The sequence below is a fragment of the Martes martes genome, assembly GCF_963455335.1.
Source record: "Martes martes genome assembly, chromosome: 15".
Classification (NCBI taxonomy): Eukaryota; Metazoa; Chordata; class Mammalia; order Carnivora; family Mustelidae; genus Martes; species Martes martes.
Window position 1 is genome coordinate 48,165,077 of NC_137903.1, and position 17,929 is coordinate 48,183,005.

Below are 17,929 nucleotides of genomic sequence, written 5' to 3' on the forward strand. Positions count from 1 at the left end.
CACATTGCGTCAAAGGTCGTTATTTTTGCTGTTACCGTTTTGTAATCCCCCTGAGAGCAAAAGACAACCCCAATACTAGTCTCTAAAGCGTGTAACACCGAGCTGGGGACGTGTAAGCCTCATTCTGCCAGCCCTCCGGGAAGCGTCAAACACAGGAAGAGGGATACATGGTTGACAGGCTCCCCAGACTGCGCAGCTGACAGCCCCAGAGGAAGGACTGGCCCCAAGATGCAGCGAGAATCAGGGTCTCAGGCACCGCCCGTGACCCTCGGATGACCACACGTCCCAGGGTGCAGCGCGCCCACCCTGGGTGGAAATTTGGGCAGGCGGAGTCGGATTGAGAGCCGCGCCGGAGGAAGCAGTGCACGCTGGGACTTGTAGTCTTCGGGTCACAAGTTCACGGGTCGGAGGAGGGTCGAAGTCAGAGGTCCCTCCCCAGTCCCGCCTTTTGTCCACGTCTCACTTCTCCCGACCAATGCCCTCTCCTATTCCCGGAGCCAGCCCCTCTCCGATCCGGTTCCCATTGGTCCTGAGCCTCAACGCCTTGGGCCCTACCCGGAAGTAGCGTTGGGGGAGGCGGTTTCCTAGACTACGACACCGGAAAGCTGGGGGAGGTGCTCGGGGCTGCTGAGGGCGGAGGGCGGTGGCAGCGCTGGCGCTGAGGACCGGCTCTGTGGTTTCGGGAAGCAGATCGGCGACGGCTGCCGCTCGCGTAGCTCCGCATCCCGCCCTCGGCACGGCTCGCAGCCCCCTTGCCACCGGCGTCCGGCAATGTGTCCCACCGGCCGGGCGTAGCCGCTGCGCGTGCGCGGAACCGTGGGGCCATGAGCGAAGCCGGCGGCGGCCGGGGCTGTGGGTCCTCGGTCCCCCAGCGAGCGCCATGGAGCCTGGTGGCGGCGACGGCCGCGTTCTGCCTGGTGTCGGCCACGTCCGTGTGGACGGCGGGGGCCGCGCCCATGAGTAGGGAGGAGAGACAGAAGCTTGGGTAAGGGCGCCTGGCAGCCTCGGGTGGGTTTCCTCAGGAGGCGGACCACAGGCGAGGTGCCTGTCATTGCGACCCGGGCACGCAGTGGCCTCTCTTGTTGCGATTGGGATGGTTCTTGCCCCGCGAGGGAAAGACAGGGTCCGGGAAGGTGGGGGTCGTCGCCTGCAGTGCGACCTCGAGGGGCCGTCGGGGTATCGCCTGGGCCGTCGGTGACATGTGCAGGCTTCTTGAGGCCATCCGCCGTTTGTCAACGCAGCTGCCATGTCAGTGGCCCGTGAAGGGGGCTACAGCCCGTGCTACTGCGCGACAGAGTCCTGCGGTTGTCTTTAGTCGGAGACATGGTTGAATTTCTCGCACAAGTGAGCTCCCAGCTTGGAAAATGTTGCTGATCTCACAGTAGTTAAGGAAATAGTCTTTACACCTGTTACGGAAAAAGGGGGCGTTCATTGGAATTTGAACTTTACACATTTACCATTTCCTTGCAATGTTTTCTTGCACTACGTTTTCTAATAGAACAATATTTAATGGTATTATTCAGAAGTCTCAAGTATATCTGTTCACTTTACTCAAAGTAATTTTTATCAGTTTCGAAAGTGTCATAAAATTATCAGTTATATTTACAGCACTTAATTGGGAGTCAATATTCCTAATATATGCTGGGTCCCACGAAGGAATAAGAAAAAATCCAAGAACCAGTAAGAAAATGAGCAAAGAGCATGAAGAGTTCATTTCCTCCACATGGGAGGAAATGCAAATGGTCAATAAACATGAAAAGTTACTCAACCACTTAAATGTGCGAGATGCAGATTAAAACAATGAGATAGCTGTTTTTCCCATTAGATTAATAAGTACAGGGGTGCCTGTCTGGTTCAATCAGTAAAGCCTGTGACTTTTTTTTTTTTTTAAGATTTTATTTATTTATTTGACAGATCACAAGTAGGCAGAGAGGCAGGCAGAGAGAGAGGAGGAAGCAGGCTCCCTGCTGAGCAGAGAGCCCCATGCTGGACTCAATCCCAGGACCCTGAGATCATGACCTGAGCCCAAGGCAGAGGCTTAACCTACTGAGCCACCCAGGTGCCCAAAGCCTGTGACTCTTGATCTCAGGGTTGTAAATTGGAGTTCCACGTTGGGTGCAGAGATGAATTAATTTTTTTTTAATTAAAATTTTTTTTTTAAATTCAGAGATGAATTAAAAATAAAATCAGTTTTAAAAAAAGGATTAGTAAGTCCAAAACACAGAGTACTGACTAGTTGAAATGTGAGAAAAGAGTTGGTGGGAGTGTAAATTGCTGTAACTTATTGACAGTATCTCCTAAAATTTAAACTGTCTGTACTCTTTGATTCAATAATCCCAACTCAGGGAATCAATCTTACAGAAATAAAAGCACTATTGATGTATAGATAGGTGTACAAAGATGTGCGTTTTGAAAGAATGGAACTGTTACTCGGAGCATCTGTATTGTGAAATAGTATTCAGACATTAGGGAAGAGGTAGATCATTGGAAGGCTATCCAGGATATATTCCCAAGACCCCCCCCCCTCAAAAAAAAAAAGAATAAACTGTAGAATAATATGTATAGTGCCATTCTATATTTTTTCTTTTCTTTTTAAAAGGTTATATTTGTTTGAGACAGAGGCCAGTGAGAGAGCAGGAGCTGGGGGTAGGGCAAAGGGAGAAGCAGGCTCCCTGCTGATCAGGCAGTGAGATGTGGGGGCTAGATCCCAGGACCTGGATCATGATCATGACCTGAGCCCAAGGCAGACACGTGGCCAACTGAACCACCCAGGTGCCCCACCATCCCATGTTCTTTTAGAAGCAGAAAAGAAATTGTCTAAGCTCGGAAAAACATGGAAGGATGATTACCCCCTGGGTTAGGATGGAGGTGAGATGGAACCATCAGGTTTTGTTTTATATACTTCCTTATTGTTTAAATTATTGCAAGAGTATTGTATTAACTTTTAAATAAGGTAACAATAAAAGATGCCTGATGGGGGAAAAAAGTCAGCTACCCAAAGAAAATGATCAGTAAACTCTTAATTAGTATCTTAAATTTTCTCTCTTTATGAATTTAATGTGTCATTGATAACTGTTTTAATGAATGCCCTGCTCTGTGCCAGGCACTTTATATATGTTATCTCTCTAATCCTCCCTGTTAATGAGGTGATCCCCATTATGCAGAGGAGGAAGTTGAGACTCAAGGTCTACTTGTTCAAACTCAGAGCTAGTAAATGGTGGACTCAGTATTCAAGATTAGGTCTGTATGACCCCAGAGCCGATGTTCTCTCCACTGTGTTGCACTTCTTAAGACTTGGAAAGAGAAGCTTCAGGTCTGTTAAGGATAGAAAGTATCTTATTTGACTACCACTCTTCTTTCTTTTTTGTTTTAAAAATTTGTATTTGAAGAAAAGTCATTAGTTAAGTCATTTTTGTCCAAAATTAATTTTTAACTGGAAAAGTTTAACCAAAATGACTTGAAGTGTCAGTTTAAATTTTGAGAGTAAGAGTCTGGAACTATAAACCACAAATACACAATTGCTTGACTGCTTTCCCCTTTGGGAATTTTCCTTCCGGAACTTGAACTCTGATTCATTAGGTTTACCTGTGCGATTCTTTTAAAAGCCCAAGTGATTTATGATAAAAAACCTCAAAAAATGCCTCATCCCTTTTCCTGTCCCCCCAAACCAAACTTATGATAAAGACTGGAATTATCACAAGTTGGAAGCAGTTGCTCAATTGCTTCCAGTTTGTGGAATTTTTTACTTGATCATATGTAGTCTTACCCTTTCTGGAATGCATTGTTTTTTGCTTTTGTGGTTTAAATGTTACAGCAGTTGTTAATGTTATCTTTTCATTTTAAAAAAAGAGAAGTATAAAGTTATCCAATTTCTGTAGGACATTGACAGGCAATGTAGTTTTAGGAAAAGCTGACTTATAAAAATTATTTTAACATATTTAAAAAGACATAATTTTTGAACTGTGGATCTGATTTCCAATACATTTCCGTTCACTGGCTGAATAGAAATAAAACCATCACAGAGACATTTTTTTCTGTTTAATAGAGTAAGCTACCATTCTGTATTTAAAGATGACTGTGAGGACTTACAGGTTTAGGAGAGTGCTCAACTGAATATTAAATATCTCCACTTTGAAGTATGTGTTGTGAAATTTGATGGCCATGTGCTACAAAAATGTAAGGATTGGAAAATAATGTGTCCTCATATGCAGTTGTGATTTATTCATAATCGTGAAAACTGAATGCTTATGAAGTTTGGGTTAACCAGTTAAAGCTTATGTTATCTGTAATGCGCATGTCTAGGCACTGCCATTACCAGTTAAAAGAATTCCTATTTCTTGGCAGTACTCTTGTGTTGATTCCATTTCAGTGAAAGGAAGAAGAATTTCCATATTCCATTTATTGATACCAGTGCTTGAAAGGAAAATTTTAACATTGTTTTTGGTGGTTCATTAGCTAATTTGAGAGATCTTTATCATCTGCAATATAATAAATGTGTGGAAGAATTCTTTAAGATACTTCATAGTTTTCTGAGATAACTTGGTCCGTATTCTATCATATACGTACAGACGTAAGAACTCATGTTTTAGCAAAGTGATAAGATCTTGTTTGTAATGATTATTTTAAAATGATTATTCATAAAAAGTTTGTCAGGACTTAATTTATTCAGTGTACAAGTTTGAGTGTACTTGATTTTGCTGGTCATTATAGCTAGGATCTGGAAATTAGTTCTTTTCTGTCTGCTAGCTTTATTATTACCAATATTTCATCATCCATGATTACAATTTTTATAAAATGACAATTGCAATGTAACATGAAGTAAAATAAAATTATACCCAGCCATTTTCTCTAACACTTTCTTCAATTCTTGCTATTAGTGACTGGAGCTTTGGGAACAATAGTAAGTGTTAATAGAAGATTACTGAAATATTTTTCCCTTGCTAATTATTGAGATATTTGGCCTTGTCTAACCATAACATTAACTTTGTAGTTTTTTGTGTAGTCCTCAAGCCCCCAAACTTGAGAGTATTGAACTGAAAGACTGATTTATTGGTCCAGACAATACAGATTTTGACTTAGTAAATCTGGTGTGGGGATCAGAAATCTCCATTTTAAATAGTTGTCTTGGGGATTTTAAGAAAGGCAGATAGCCAAAACACACAAATCTCTTCTCGTTTTAGACATGAATATTATTTATTTGACTTCTGACAGTTTTTTAAAGGAGAAGAGAGTATATCATAAAATCATAAAATGTATCTTTTGAAAGTGTGAACAAACATATGTTAATAAGTGTGTATTAAACTAGGCATTAGTGACTTGATTTAAAATGAAAGAAGCTTGTTAGAGTACTGTTATTTCAAATCGTTACATACCCACCCTTCTCTTGAGAGAATATCCAGCTATATTCTTCCTTTTAAGACAGACATGTTGAATAGTTTTCTAAGAGGTAATTGTTTTTTAGCTTCAGATTTCCTTCTCTCTGCATGGCATGCATCATTTATCAATTTTCTTGGGAGACATAAGGTGAATTTTCCATAAATTGCTAGGAATAGTAAAAGTTTGGGCCAGCTCTATGTGGTTCATGAAAGCTTGTCTACTAACACTGGTGTATTTCTTGACTCTGTTTATGTCTTTTCTAACTAATTTTTTCTTTTTTTTTTTTTAATGGGTGTATGTTTATGAAGGAGCATTAACTTTTTTAGAAAAACTTCTAGAATGTACTTAACTTTTTTCCATTTCTGCTCTTTTAAAATTAGGAATCAAGTACTGGAAATGTTTGATCATGCTTACGGTAACTATATGGTAAGTAGAAGTCTTATCTTTATACATCATTTATGTGAGTGGATTGTTATATAATAATAGCTGCAGATTTTGAAACTTGTATTAATAGCACATTCTTTTTAATGGAAGTTTAAAAAAAAACAGTGCAAGCATAAGCTAACAGTGTTTTTGGTAATTGGTTATTAGAGGAGTTTAATTGGATAGCTACGAAACTGCATTAGATTATGTAACTTTGTATTTAAGTAGTTTCCTTTGATGATATCAGCAATGTGAGTGATTTATATAGTTAGATATTGTGGATGTACATGAATAAGATGTTGTCTCCGGCCTTTGGGGAAATTATTCTCTTAATTAAAAATACTGTTTACAATATTGCTTCATATACTCTACGAAGAAAACTGTTGTTAAAAAGAGACAAAATATGACCTAGTTTCTGTCCAAGTTATGTCTTCCTAGTGGGCTTTGATTTGAATATATTCTGCTTTCTAAATACACTGATCTGTGTTGTTTTAAAATGTCTTAGTGTTCACTTGGGATGAAATAGCAGCTTTAGTTTTGTAAGATGAAACAGTTATGGACCTCTCTTGCTCAACAGTGAATATACTTAATGCTGCTGAACTTAAAAATGTTAAAAATGGTAAATTTTATGTTTTTTTAACCACAATTAAAAATTTAATCCTCCCATAGTACAGGGAGCCACTTGAGGGATGGCAAGGCTGGGGGTTGTAGGTGCCCCCTATTTCTCCCTGCCTCATGCCCCTTAATAAAATGATCTTAGACTCCAGGAAAAAAAAATGTTTAATTTCTAAAAAGATGAACTAGCAACAAATTTTAGAATTCAAAGAAAATTCTCTGTGTAAATTTCTGTAATTTTGAAAAGAGTAATCAAATTATTCTGAGAATTCTTACGAATTTATTTTTTTTTTTAAAGATTTTATTTATTTATTTGACAGACAGAGATCACAAGTAGGCAGAGAAGCAGGTAGGGAGGAGGAAGCAGGCTCCCCGCTGAGCAGAGAGCCTGATGCGGGGCTCGATCCCAGGACCCTGGGATCATGACCTGAGCCGAAGGCAGAGGCTTTAAGCCACTGAGCCACCCAGGCGCCCCAAATTCTTACGAATTTTAAAATATGTTTTTACATTTTAAAATATGTTTTTAGTTTTTTACATTTTAAAATGTTTGCACATTTTAAAATGTGTCAGATTTTCTTTTATGATGAAAGCCTGTAAAATATACTTGGGAAAAGTTTGACAGAGAACTAACTTTAATTGATTCTGCTTTAAGTATATTTCAACTGATTCTGTGAATCCATTTTTCATTATATATAATGCAAATATCTTCATATATTAACATCTCTATAAACATCTAAGTATACACACTTTATATATTTTTGTACCTTTTTTTAGCTTTTTATTTTATCTTATTTTTTTAAAGATTTATTTGACAGAGATCACAAGTAGGCAGAGAGGCAGGCAGAGAGAGATGGGGAAGCAGGCTCCCCACCAAGCAGAGCGCCCGACGTGGGGCTTGATTCCAGGACCCTGGGAATCACGATCTGAGCCGAAGGCAGAGGCTTTAACCCACTGAGCCACCCAGGCACCCCGTTTTTTTAGCTTTTTAAAAAAATTTATTTGACACTGAGCAGAGTGAGTAAGAGAACACAGGTTGGGGGGAGGGGCAAAGGGAGAGGGAGAAGCAGGAAGCAGACTCCCTGTTGAGCAGGGAGCCAGACTTGACTCAGGGCTCGATCCCAGGACTCTGAGATCATGACCCAAGCGGAAGGCAGACACTTAACTGACTGAGCCATCCAGGCACCCTGCATTTTTGTATTGTTTGAACATGTTTTATATTTGATAATTCTTATTCCTTCTTATATTTCGTTTTTCTAGGAATCTATATTGAGTTCTTAATAAATGTTTATAGAAAATAATGGTAGTGTAACTTGGGGTATTTTTAACCATATTGAAAACACAGTTTTAGGGCGCCTGGGTGGCTCAGTGGGTTAAGCCTCTGCCTTCGGCTCAGGTCATGATCTCAGGGTTCTGGGATTGAGCCCTGCATTGGGCTCTCTGCTCAGCAGTGAGCCTGCTTCCCCTCTCTCTCTGCCTGTCTCTCTGCCTACTTGTGATCTCTCTCTCTCTGTGTCAATAAATAAATAAAATCTTTAAAAAAAAAAAAAACGAAAACACAGTTTTAAATTCATTTCTAAAGACCTTGGCCATTCTCTTAATAATTCCCTTAATAGTTCTTTCAAAATTATTTATCTCTGGTTAGTTCATTCCATTTCGGCCAAGCAAAATTGAACAAATAGGCCAATAGTTTTGTGGTGGCCAAGTGGATCCATGCTATACCCCCAAACATTAGCCATCTCATAAATGCATTCTTTTACTTCCAAAGTTGAATGAAAGGGTGTACAGCCGGATCAGTTCAGTATATTTCACTGTGAATAGGATCCTCTCTTTGTAAAGCACAGTATTTTAATTAATTAATTATTTTTTACAAAGATTTTACTTATTCATTAGAGAGAGAAAGCCTTGGGGGACAAAGAGAGACAGAGAAGAAACAGACTCCCTGCGAAGCAGGGAACCCAGCGTGGGGCTCGATCCCAGGACACTGGGATTGTGACCTGAGCCGAAGGCAGATGCTTAATCAACTGAGCCACCCAGGGGCCCCTAAAGCACAGTATTTTTAATATCCCTGTCCCTTTTTAGGTAAACATCAGAAATTTCTATCGATACATTTTTTCCTGTTACAGAGTTCACTTAGTAAATGGATTTATGACAGAGCAGGTACTGACAACAGCTCTCGGAGGACTTCCTGGGCCAGTTCCTATTTTTTGGACCCTAATTAGGAAGCTTTGTATTACACCTCCCTACCTATAAGATTGAAAGGGGAGGGATTTCAACCCCGAAGACTGGGAACTCCTGGAATTAACACGCCCCTTCATTTTTCCAGTGGACCCACACCATCTGCATTCCTCTGCAATACATATTTTTAAATGTTCAACTGTTTTACAACACAAGTGACTCTTGCAATGTACTTGTGCTCTGCTTAGTTTATGTGAAGATTGTAACCTAAGATTTAGTCTGGAATTCTCATTTTCCTTTTTCAAGTTCAGAACTAACCTGAAACAGTTCTAAAATATTAAGCAGAGACCAGGTGCTCTATATTTGTTATTTGAAGTCACTTGAAAATTTTTTCCAGTTGTAATACTCAGAAACAGTCTTAGCTTGCTGTAAAGCAAAAGTGTATAGGTTTTGGAGTTAGATGGGTTTGAGTTCAAATTTTGTTTTGTTTATTTAATAGCTTGGACCCTAAACAGTTCATTTAACCCCTCTGAGCACTATCTTATGTAAAATGGGCATAATTGTAAAGGGTTATTGTAGCTTGTAAGATTGTTGAGAACGGGGATCATTTTATTTATTTTTTATTTATTTTTTAAAGATTTTATTTATTTATTTTCATAGAGAGAGAGAGAACAAGCAGGGGGAGCAGCAGGCAGATGGAGAAGCAGGCTCTCTGCTGAGCAAGGAGCCTGATGCAGGAGGGACTAGATCCCAAGACCCTGGGATCATGACCTAAGCCAAAGGTAGACGCTTAACTGACTGAGCCACCCAGGCGTCCTGAGAACAGGGATCATTTTATATAATTTTTAATAAATTCATCTTTTATGTGTCTTGTGCCTGAAATCATGCCTGGTACACAAACGCTTATTGAATTTTTTTAAAGAGGGGCACCTGGGTGGCTCCATTAAGTGTCCGACTCTTGGTTTCAGCTCAGGTCATGAGATGGAGCCTTGAGTGGGGCTCCATGCTGAGTGTGGGGTCTGCCTAAGATTCTTTCTCTTTCCTTCTGTCTCTGCCCCTCCCCCTGCTTGTGCTTGCTCTCTCTGTCTCTTGAAATAAATAAAATATTTTAAAAAAATAAATTTTTTTGAAGCTGAATTGAATTCTTGTGAAGATGTCATCAAATAGTGGTTTTTTTTGCATTTGATTATTATATCTTTGCCTTTTAAATTCAAAGAAATCATTTAACAAACTTCATGAAAGATACAAGTTTATGGTGAGTTTTGGGATCTATAAATCTGCTTGTTTTGTTGTAGTCTGTTGCCTACTATGCTGAAATGTAAGTACCTGGCACATGGTGGGCTTTTAATAAGTGCTGAAAGCTTTTCATTTCTCACTAGTCCTTTTTAATATTATTCTCCATTCTAGTGAGCATTCAAAGCAATTCCTTTTAACTTTCTTGGTTCCTAGGAGAACAGTGGATTTCCAAAGATGCAATATAATATTAAGAGCGAGCAAGAAGTCTAGAAATGGAACAGGACACCGTGAGCTAGCTGTGTTGCAATGAGAAAGTTACCTAATCTCCCTGAGTCTGTTTCCTCTGTCTAAAATGATTTGCCTGCCCCACACTGCTGTTGTAAGGATTGAACAAGTTAATATAATTCAAGTATGTGGATCTAGTGTCTGGCAAATAAGAAGCACTATATAAGAGTTTATTGCTACTGTCGTTATTCATTCTCTGCTTGAGATTGAAATTGCCCTCCTAAACTTTATCCAGGCTTTTAACTGAGAACTTATGCTTCCCATTGTACGTACAAACTTCTTAAAACACATGTTTTTCTGTTCTAGGCTTGTACCCTTTGAGCTTATTTTTTTCCCTTACTTTTTTTTTTTTTTTTTTTGATTCTCCAAAGTTCTGTAAATACTATTTTTCAGTAACAATACCCTGTAGGGTACTAAAATACTGCCATCCTTTGTTATATCCAGGAATTTTCTGGTTTTATCAATTATTGGCTTAAATATTAACATTATAACAACTATGTTTGGCAAATCTCTAGCCTTGATCCAACTGCAATTTATCCACAGTAAATTGCACAGATGGCTTTCTTTTTCCCTCAAATAACATGAAATTAAATGTTTGTTTTGGCAGTTCTTGTGTGGCCTTATTTAACCTCAGACCATAGCCACTTTAGCGCTTCTGTTAGTATGTTTTTAGTACTTGCGTTGAGGTTACTTTTCAGATTAATTTAGATGACAAAATGACATGTATTTAGGCCACCAAATGCAGAACTGTTTTAGATCTGTGCTTCCTGACCTGATACTTGTCTCCCAACGTTTTTCCTGTTACTGTAAACCACCCAAACTGTTATAAGTAAAAACTGTTAAGGTAGAGCCTTAAACATTACAAATAAACTTTAAAAGAGTTGGTAAGCACAGTTTCTTTTACCTAGTAGAATCATACCTAATAACCACTTTTAAGCTTGATTTTGTGAGAGCACAGTTCAAAGAAACACAGTAGATTAGTCCATATCGTTCAAACAAAGGGAAAATGTAACTTCCTTATAGATTTCTTGATTTATGTAAGATTTCTTAGAATTACTTTTTTCCCCCCAATGTTACTTTCTTTGAACATTTTTTATTGTGGTAAAATATATATATATATATATATATATATATATATATATATATATATATATAAATTTTTTTTTCTTGCCATTTCAACCATTTTTAATTTTTTTTAAAAGATTTTTTAAATTTATTTGACAGGGGAGAGGGAACTCAAGCAGGGGGAGTGGGAAAGGGAGAAGCAGGCTTCCCGATGAACAGGAATCCTGATGCTGGGCTCAATCCCATGACCCTGGGATCATGACCTGAGCCGAAGGCAGACACTTAATGACTGAGCCACCCAGGTGCCCCCATTTTAACCATTTTTAAGTGAACATTTCTATGGTATTAAGTATATTCACCATGTTGTGCAACCATTACCATCTCCAGAACTTTTCATATTCCCCACTTGAAACTCCATACCTAATGTTTTCTTTTTGATTGTTCATCTGGGAGTGCCCGGGTGGCTCAGTGGGTTAAGCCTCTGCCTTCGACTCAGGTCATGATCTCAGGGTCCTTGAATGAAGCCCTGTATCGGGCTCTCTGCTCAGCAGGGAGCCTGCTTCCCCCTCTCTCTATCTGCCTGCCTCTCTGCCTACTTGTGATCTATTTCTCTCTCTCTCTGTCAAATAAATAAAATCTTAAAAAAAAAAAAGACTGCTGTGAAAATTTGCTGTGAATGCAAATTTTTATGTGGACATACATTTTCATATATTTCCCAACTAGGAACAGGATTGTTAGGTTATATGAGAAGGAAAAATTTAACTTTATAAGAAACTCAGAAACTTCCCTCAAGTGTCTGTAACATTTTGTATTCCCCACCAGCAATGTAGAGTTTCAGTTATGCCACATCTTCTACAGTAGTTGGTATTTTCGGTCTTTTTAATTTTAGCTATTCGAATAGGTATGTAGCGGCATTTTGTTGTGACTTTGACTTTTCCCAATAACCAATGATGCTGAAAATCTGTGTGCTTAGTATATCTCTTTTTTAGTGATGCCTGCTCCACATCTCTTGTCTATTTTAAAATCGGGTCATTTGTCCTGATTACTGAGTCATAAGAGTTAAATACTCTGGATATCAGTCCTTTATCACATGTATCACTTAAGAGTTATATATTCTAGATATCAGTCCTTTATCACATATATCAAGTAGCACAGATATTTTCTCCCTGTCTGTGCTTTGCCTTTTAATTAACAATATCTTATGAAGACAAATGTTTTAAATTGTGATCAAATCCAGTTTATCCTTTTTTATGATTCCTATCTTTTATATTCTGCCTAAAAAATATTTCCCTAGCCCAGGCCACAAAGATTTTCTTCTAGGTGTTTTACAATTTTAGCCTGTTTATTTAGGTCTGTCACTCATTTTGTGTTAATATTTGTATATAGAATGAAGTAAAGATTGATTTATATTTTTTCTATGTAGATATCCATCTCTGTCCAACACTATTTGTTGAAAAGAATATCCTTTTACCACTGAATTACTTTGGTATCTGTGTAAAATTAGTTAACCATCTATGTGTGGGTCTGTTTCTAGACTATTTTTTCCCCATTGATCTGAATATCTATATGTATACCAATATCACACTGTCTTTAGTGTGATATTAAGTTGGGAAATCAGGCAGTCTAAGTCTTTCAGTGTTGTTCTTTTTCAAAATTGTTTTGGATATTCTGGGTTATTTGCATTTCTTTTTTTTTAAGATTTTATTAGAGAGCGCAGGTGTGCACATGGGACATGCGCATAGGTGTGGGGGGTGGGGCATGGGGAGAGGAAGAGAGGGAGAAGTGGACTCTCCACTGAGTAGGGACTTCAACATGGGGTTCCAAACAGGATCCTGAGATCATGACCTGAGGCAAAGGTAGATGCTTAATTAACCTACTGAACCATCCAGGTGCCCCGGTTTGCATTTCTCTGTAAATTTTAGAATCGTGGTATCAGTTTCTACCAGAAAGAGGAGTCTGCTTGGTTTTGTTTTATGCAATTGTTCTTGCTTTTAGCTAGGCACCTGTTCTTAATTTGTATAGGACTCTTTTTGTCCCCTGAGTTTTGTTTCTGAGAAATTATTATTGTGCTTTGTGGTTCTGAGTCAAAGCAATATGAATTACTTACCCTCAATCTGGCAATACATTGTGAAGAGACGGTATTACTGTATTACTCTATTACCTCAAATAGACAGGATATTTGAAGTGTAATATGGCTGTTTATTTGCCACGTAGGCATTGCTCTGGATTTACGCAAACCAGCTGTAGTTCACTTTGTGGTTAGCCCAAAGAAAATGCTGTGGTTTTTGTTTTTATCTGTAATCTTGAATTAGCAAGGCATAAAGTATTTTTACATCTTGTTCAAAGCTCCTTTATTTGATTATTCTGTTTGTAATTGCTCCTAATATTTTTCTTATCTAGATAAGCCTAGGGTTTGAGTTTCATATTTAATTTCAGACAGAAGTGTTTTTGCGTGTGTATGTTTTTGCAAAACCCTAGGAATAGTATAAAGTATTCTAAGCGGTGGTGGTTTAGATAGTAAAGAACTCCTTACAATTAAATTAACATTTGAATGATACCTTAGGAAGTTTCAAAATTCATCAGCAAGCTGAAAATATATCACTTTTTAAAAAAAATTTCTTTTCAGCATAACAGTATTCATTGTTTTTGCACCACACCCAGTGCTCCATGCAATACGTGCCCTCCTTAATACCCACCACCTGGCTCCCCCAACCAATATATCACTTTTGAATAATTACTTCAAAGTGTTGTTTAGATGTGTTAAATACGAAACTTAAGCAATAAAAAATGGTATGCATTCTGGGAAATCACAGTTCTTTTGGAATTAACACAGAAAAAGAAGTTAGGAACTTAAAATGTTAAAAGACAAAATTATTAGGAATTCATGCTAAAAATTGTATATAATATTAAAATTACAATATGTTCAATTCAGAATTTGGTAGCTGCATGTGGATTCTAATTATAGTACAAACAGTTGTCTGGGATCCTTTCCTCAGGAAATGAATCATTATGGAGCACTGAACTTTTTTAAATATCTGAAGGGTTGCAGGCTTCAGTGCTTTTTGTATTCTTTAGCCTCCTTTGTTATTATTTTTTTGTCTTTCCTTTTCTGTTTGACCATGTGTTTAGTGTTCCTGTCCTCTATTCTGTTTTTCTACTGCTAATGTGCTATGGGTTTGGCATATAGATCATTGAGTTTAGTGAGAGGCAGTAGGATAGAGCTGGGTATGGAATTGGGAGTATTTCTGCTGAACTTCAAGAATTAAGAATCATAGGAACATACAGATATAGGAGATACAAGTCATTCAAGGTACGAGGGATCAGACTAGTCTTAGAAACTTTGACATAGTGATTCTCAGTGGATGTAAAGTTGTGGAACAGTATCCTCAAATTTCTGAAGAAAAGAAAATATGTCTCAAGCATTTTATAAACATTCATTTTATTTTTCAAGTGTAAGACAAGAGACATCCTAACCCAGGGATACCAGAGAAATAACAACACTGATGACACTCTAAAAAACCGAGAAATAAAAACGTACCTGAGGACAAGTCCAGGCAACCAACAGCTGAATCAAAATAAAAAGTCAGGAATGGAGAAGCCATTAGAAAAATGGTGTGAGTTGATTCTACTTAAGTAAAATTCTGATACTAGCAACTGTGGGAATTAGGGTCCCAGACCAGAATACAAATGTTACAAACCTTTTACAATCTTTGTCAAAATATTGAAAATTCTCTTTCTGATTGTTATAAATGTACAGAGATTTTAAAATGGCAAAACTAATATTCAAAGCATTAGAGACTTTGAAAATTAAAGTGTTATTTCTTTCCAAAAATTCATTAAGATTGGATAGTGTTGCCTCCTTTGCCTTCATTTCAGTTGTGTAACCTAAGATAACAGCTCACATCTTTTCTATGCATCTGTGAATTGTCCTCCTGCTTTCAAAATTTGGATCAGCTGAAAAAATGTTACCCTTTTCCCCCTCTCCTGAAATACCTCTGGGAATTCCTTTAATGGAAGTGTTTTGCAGGTATCCTTTCCTTTGTGACCTGGTCACTCTGTGTTGCAACCACTTTCTTCATCTATGTGGATAATTAGGCCCTCACTCAGTTCCTGTAGATGCGCATCTGCTAGTCTCTGGAGTGTCAGTGTGACCAACTGTCCCTGGCCAGCTGCTCTATACAGTGTTTATGTTCAGTTCAAATTGCACTTTCAGTGTCCTCATTTTTCTTTTCTTCGCTGAACTTTCATCCTTGTTGGCTGATTTCCTTTTTTGATTATCCATCCTCATAAACTGTCACATTGTCATGTCTGATTATCACTGGCTGACAAGGGGATAACCACACGCTTGCTATGTATGAGCTAAAAACTAGACACACGGTAATCAAAATACTGACTTTGAAAGAAGTGATGTGAGTGATCGCTGATCATGATGAGTGTCGGTTATTTATGTAGTGACTCGTGGGTTGAAGAACTGGTACTGAAGTTTTTATTTTATGCACTCACTTGCAGTTAATACACAGTGGTAACTGAATTTAAGTCGTGTTGTTGAGGGTTTATTTAACTAGATTGTAGAAACTCGTATGTAGCGAGGCCAGGCAGGTTGAAGACTGTCTGTAGTAGCATAATTGGCAAAAATCTTAAGTTGAATGGGAAACGTTGTGAGTGTATTAATCTTCTTCTTCTTCTTATTTTTTAAAGATTTTATTTATTTGACAGACAGAGATCACAAGTAGGCAGAGAGGCAGGCAGAGAGAGAGGTGGAAGCGGGCCCCCTGCCGAGCAGAGAGCCTGATGCAGGTCTCAATCCCAGGACCCTGGGATCATGACCCGAGCCGAAGGCAGACGTTTAAGAACTGAGCCACCCAAGCGCCTCTAATCTTACTATTATTGACAGGGAATCAGTGAATATTGTCTGAAGTTGAAATATATAAGCACAGTGATTCTAATCTCTAATCATAATCATGTAATTAATTTTAGAGGAATCTTTCAGGGACTGTCCCCTAGTGAAAAAAATACAGAGTTCAGCAGGACTTTCTTGTTTCTGTCCTTTTCTGCCAGTAGGTGGGGATCCAGTCTAGTTTTACTGAAGCAACTATCCAACTTAAAGAACCTACTTCTCTGGCTTATGGCCATGTATGCAAGACCAGTAGCATCAACTCTTATACCCTTTGGGCATTAACATAATTCTCCTGAAGTCTGTCTTTATTTCTAACGCCCATACCATTGTCACTGCAGTTTCATCTTCTGTACTCCATTATTCACTTATGGTACTTAAGAATTTTTTCTTGTTCTTAAGCTCAGCTATGTTTTAAAAATAATTTAATACTGATACAGCAATTCTGTGTATTTGTAATGGATAGGAGGGAAGATTTTTGCATGTGTTTCATTATTATCTGGATTAGAAGTACTGTGTCATGGTCATTCTTTAAAAAAAAAAAATTCCAGGGGACCCTGGTGACCCAGTCAGTTAAGCATTCGACTCTTGGTTTCACTCAGATCATGATCTCCGGGTCCTGAGATTGAGCTGCGTTGAGCCTGGCAGAGGACTCTGTGCTCAACAGGAAGTCTGCTTCCCCTCTCCTTCTCCCTCTACCCCTACCCGGACGTGTGCATGCACACACACTCTCTGTCTCTCTCAAATAAATAAATAAATCTTTAACAGAAAATTCTGCTCAAAATAGTATCCCAAACGATAAAATTCCTATTAATAAATATTAAGAAATGTGTGAGACCTAGAGAAGAAAACCGAATTCATAAAAGAAGATCTGAATTAATGTAGTGATATAGTACATTCCTGGATGGGAAGAACCAGTTGGTAATGATGTCAATTCTCCCCAAAGTAGGCTCTTCCACTTAAAATTGCAGTGGAGCTCTAAAGAAAATCTAAAGTTATCCAGAGGGCCAAATTTGAAAAAGTCGTTAAAAATTTTTTGAAGAAAAATAATTGGGGGGAATGAGTTGCTGTCCTAAGTAGGAAGGTATAGTGCAAAGGTAGAATAATTAAAATAATGGTTTAGAGCAGGAAATAGATCTATAGGGCAGTAGGAATAGGAAATAAGTCTGTCAAGCAGATCAATCTGCAGAACAAAAATGAGGCTACAGGAACGTGTAGACAATTTTGAACTAATAAAGCTGCATTTCAAGCAATTAAGGAGTGGATGGGTTGTTTAAAAAATGGAATTTAGAAAATTGGCTATTTTGGGGGGGCAAATACAGCTATATCCCTATTTTACATCATAAAGGAAATTAGATTCCAGATGGAGTAAATCTCTGGACAAAATAAAGGTGCTCTTTTCAGAGGCTCAAGATAGCCTTCTTAACCGTGCCTGAAATCTAGAAACCATAAAGGAAGAGACTCATAGACTTAACTACATATTTAAAGTAAAAAGTACCAAAACAAAGTTAAAAGATAAACAAAAGACAGGAGAAATATTTTTACTATATATAACAAACACAACGTATAGAGAATGTCTTGGCCAATAAGACAACCAAATAGAAAATGGACAAAATATACAAACAGACATTTCAAAAAAATAGCAATGACGAATACAAAAAAAATGTTTATCCTCATTAATAAAACTTGAGTTACCATTTTTTATGCAAGAGATTGGCAAAATATAAATCATTGGTCATCTCCTATGTTAGAGTATTGTTGGGATGTAAGTTAGTGTCTTCAGTTTGATAGCTATCAGAAATTAAATGTCCATACCTGTGACCCACAGGGTGTATTTCTAGGGATTTAATCTATAGAAAT

General features: G+C 38.1%; 1 protein-coding gene across 2 annotated transcripts in view; it reads left to right on the forward strand.

The window, feature by feature from the left end:
* The first annotated feature begins 566 nt into the window (after positions 1-566).
* Positions 567-17,929, forward strand: part of EDEM3 (ER degradation enhancing alpha-mannosidase like protein 3) — a 67,742-nt gene continuing 50,379 nt past the window's right edge. For both annotated transcript variants that reach the window (XM_080824092.1, XM_080824093.1), the window contains exons 1-2: positions 567-985; positions 5,757-5,802. In XM_080824092.1, the coding sequence (XP_080680218.1) occupies positions 825-985; positions 5,757-5,802 (207 nt within the window). In that variant the 5' untranslated portion in view covers positions 567-824. The remainder of the gene's footprint in view (positions 986-5,756; positions 5,803-17,929) is intronic.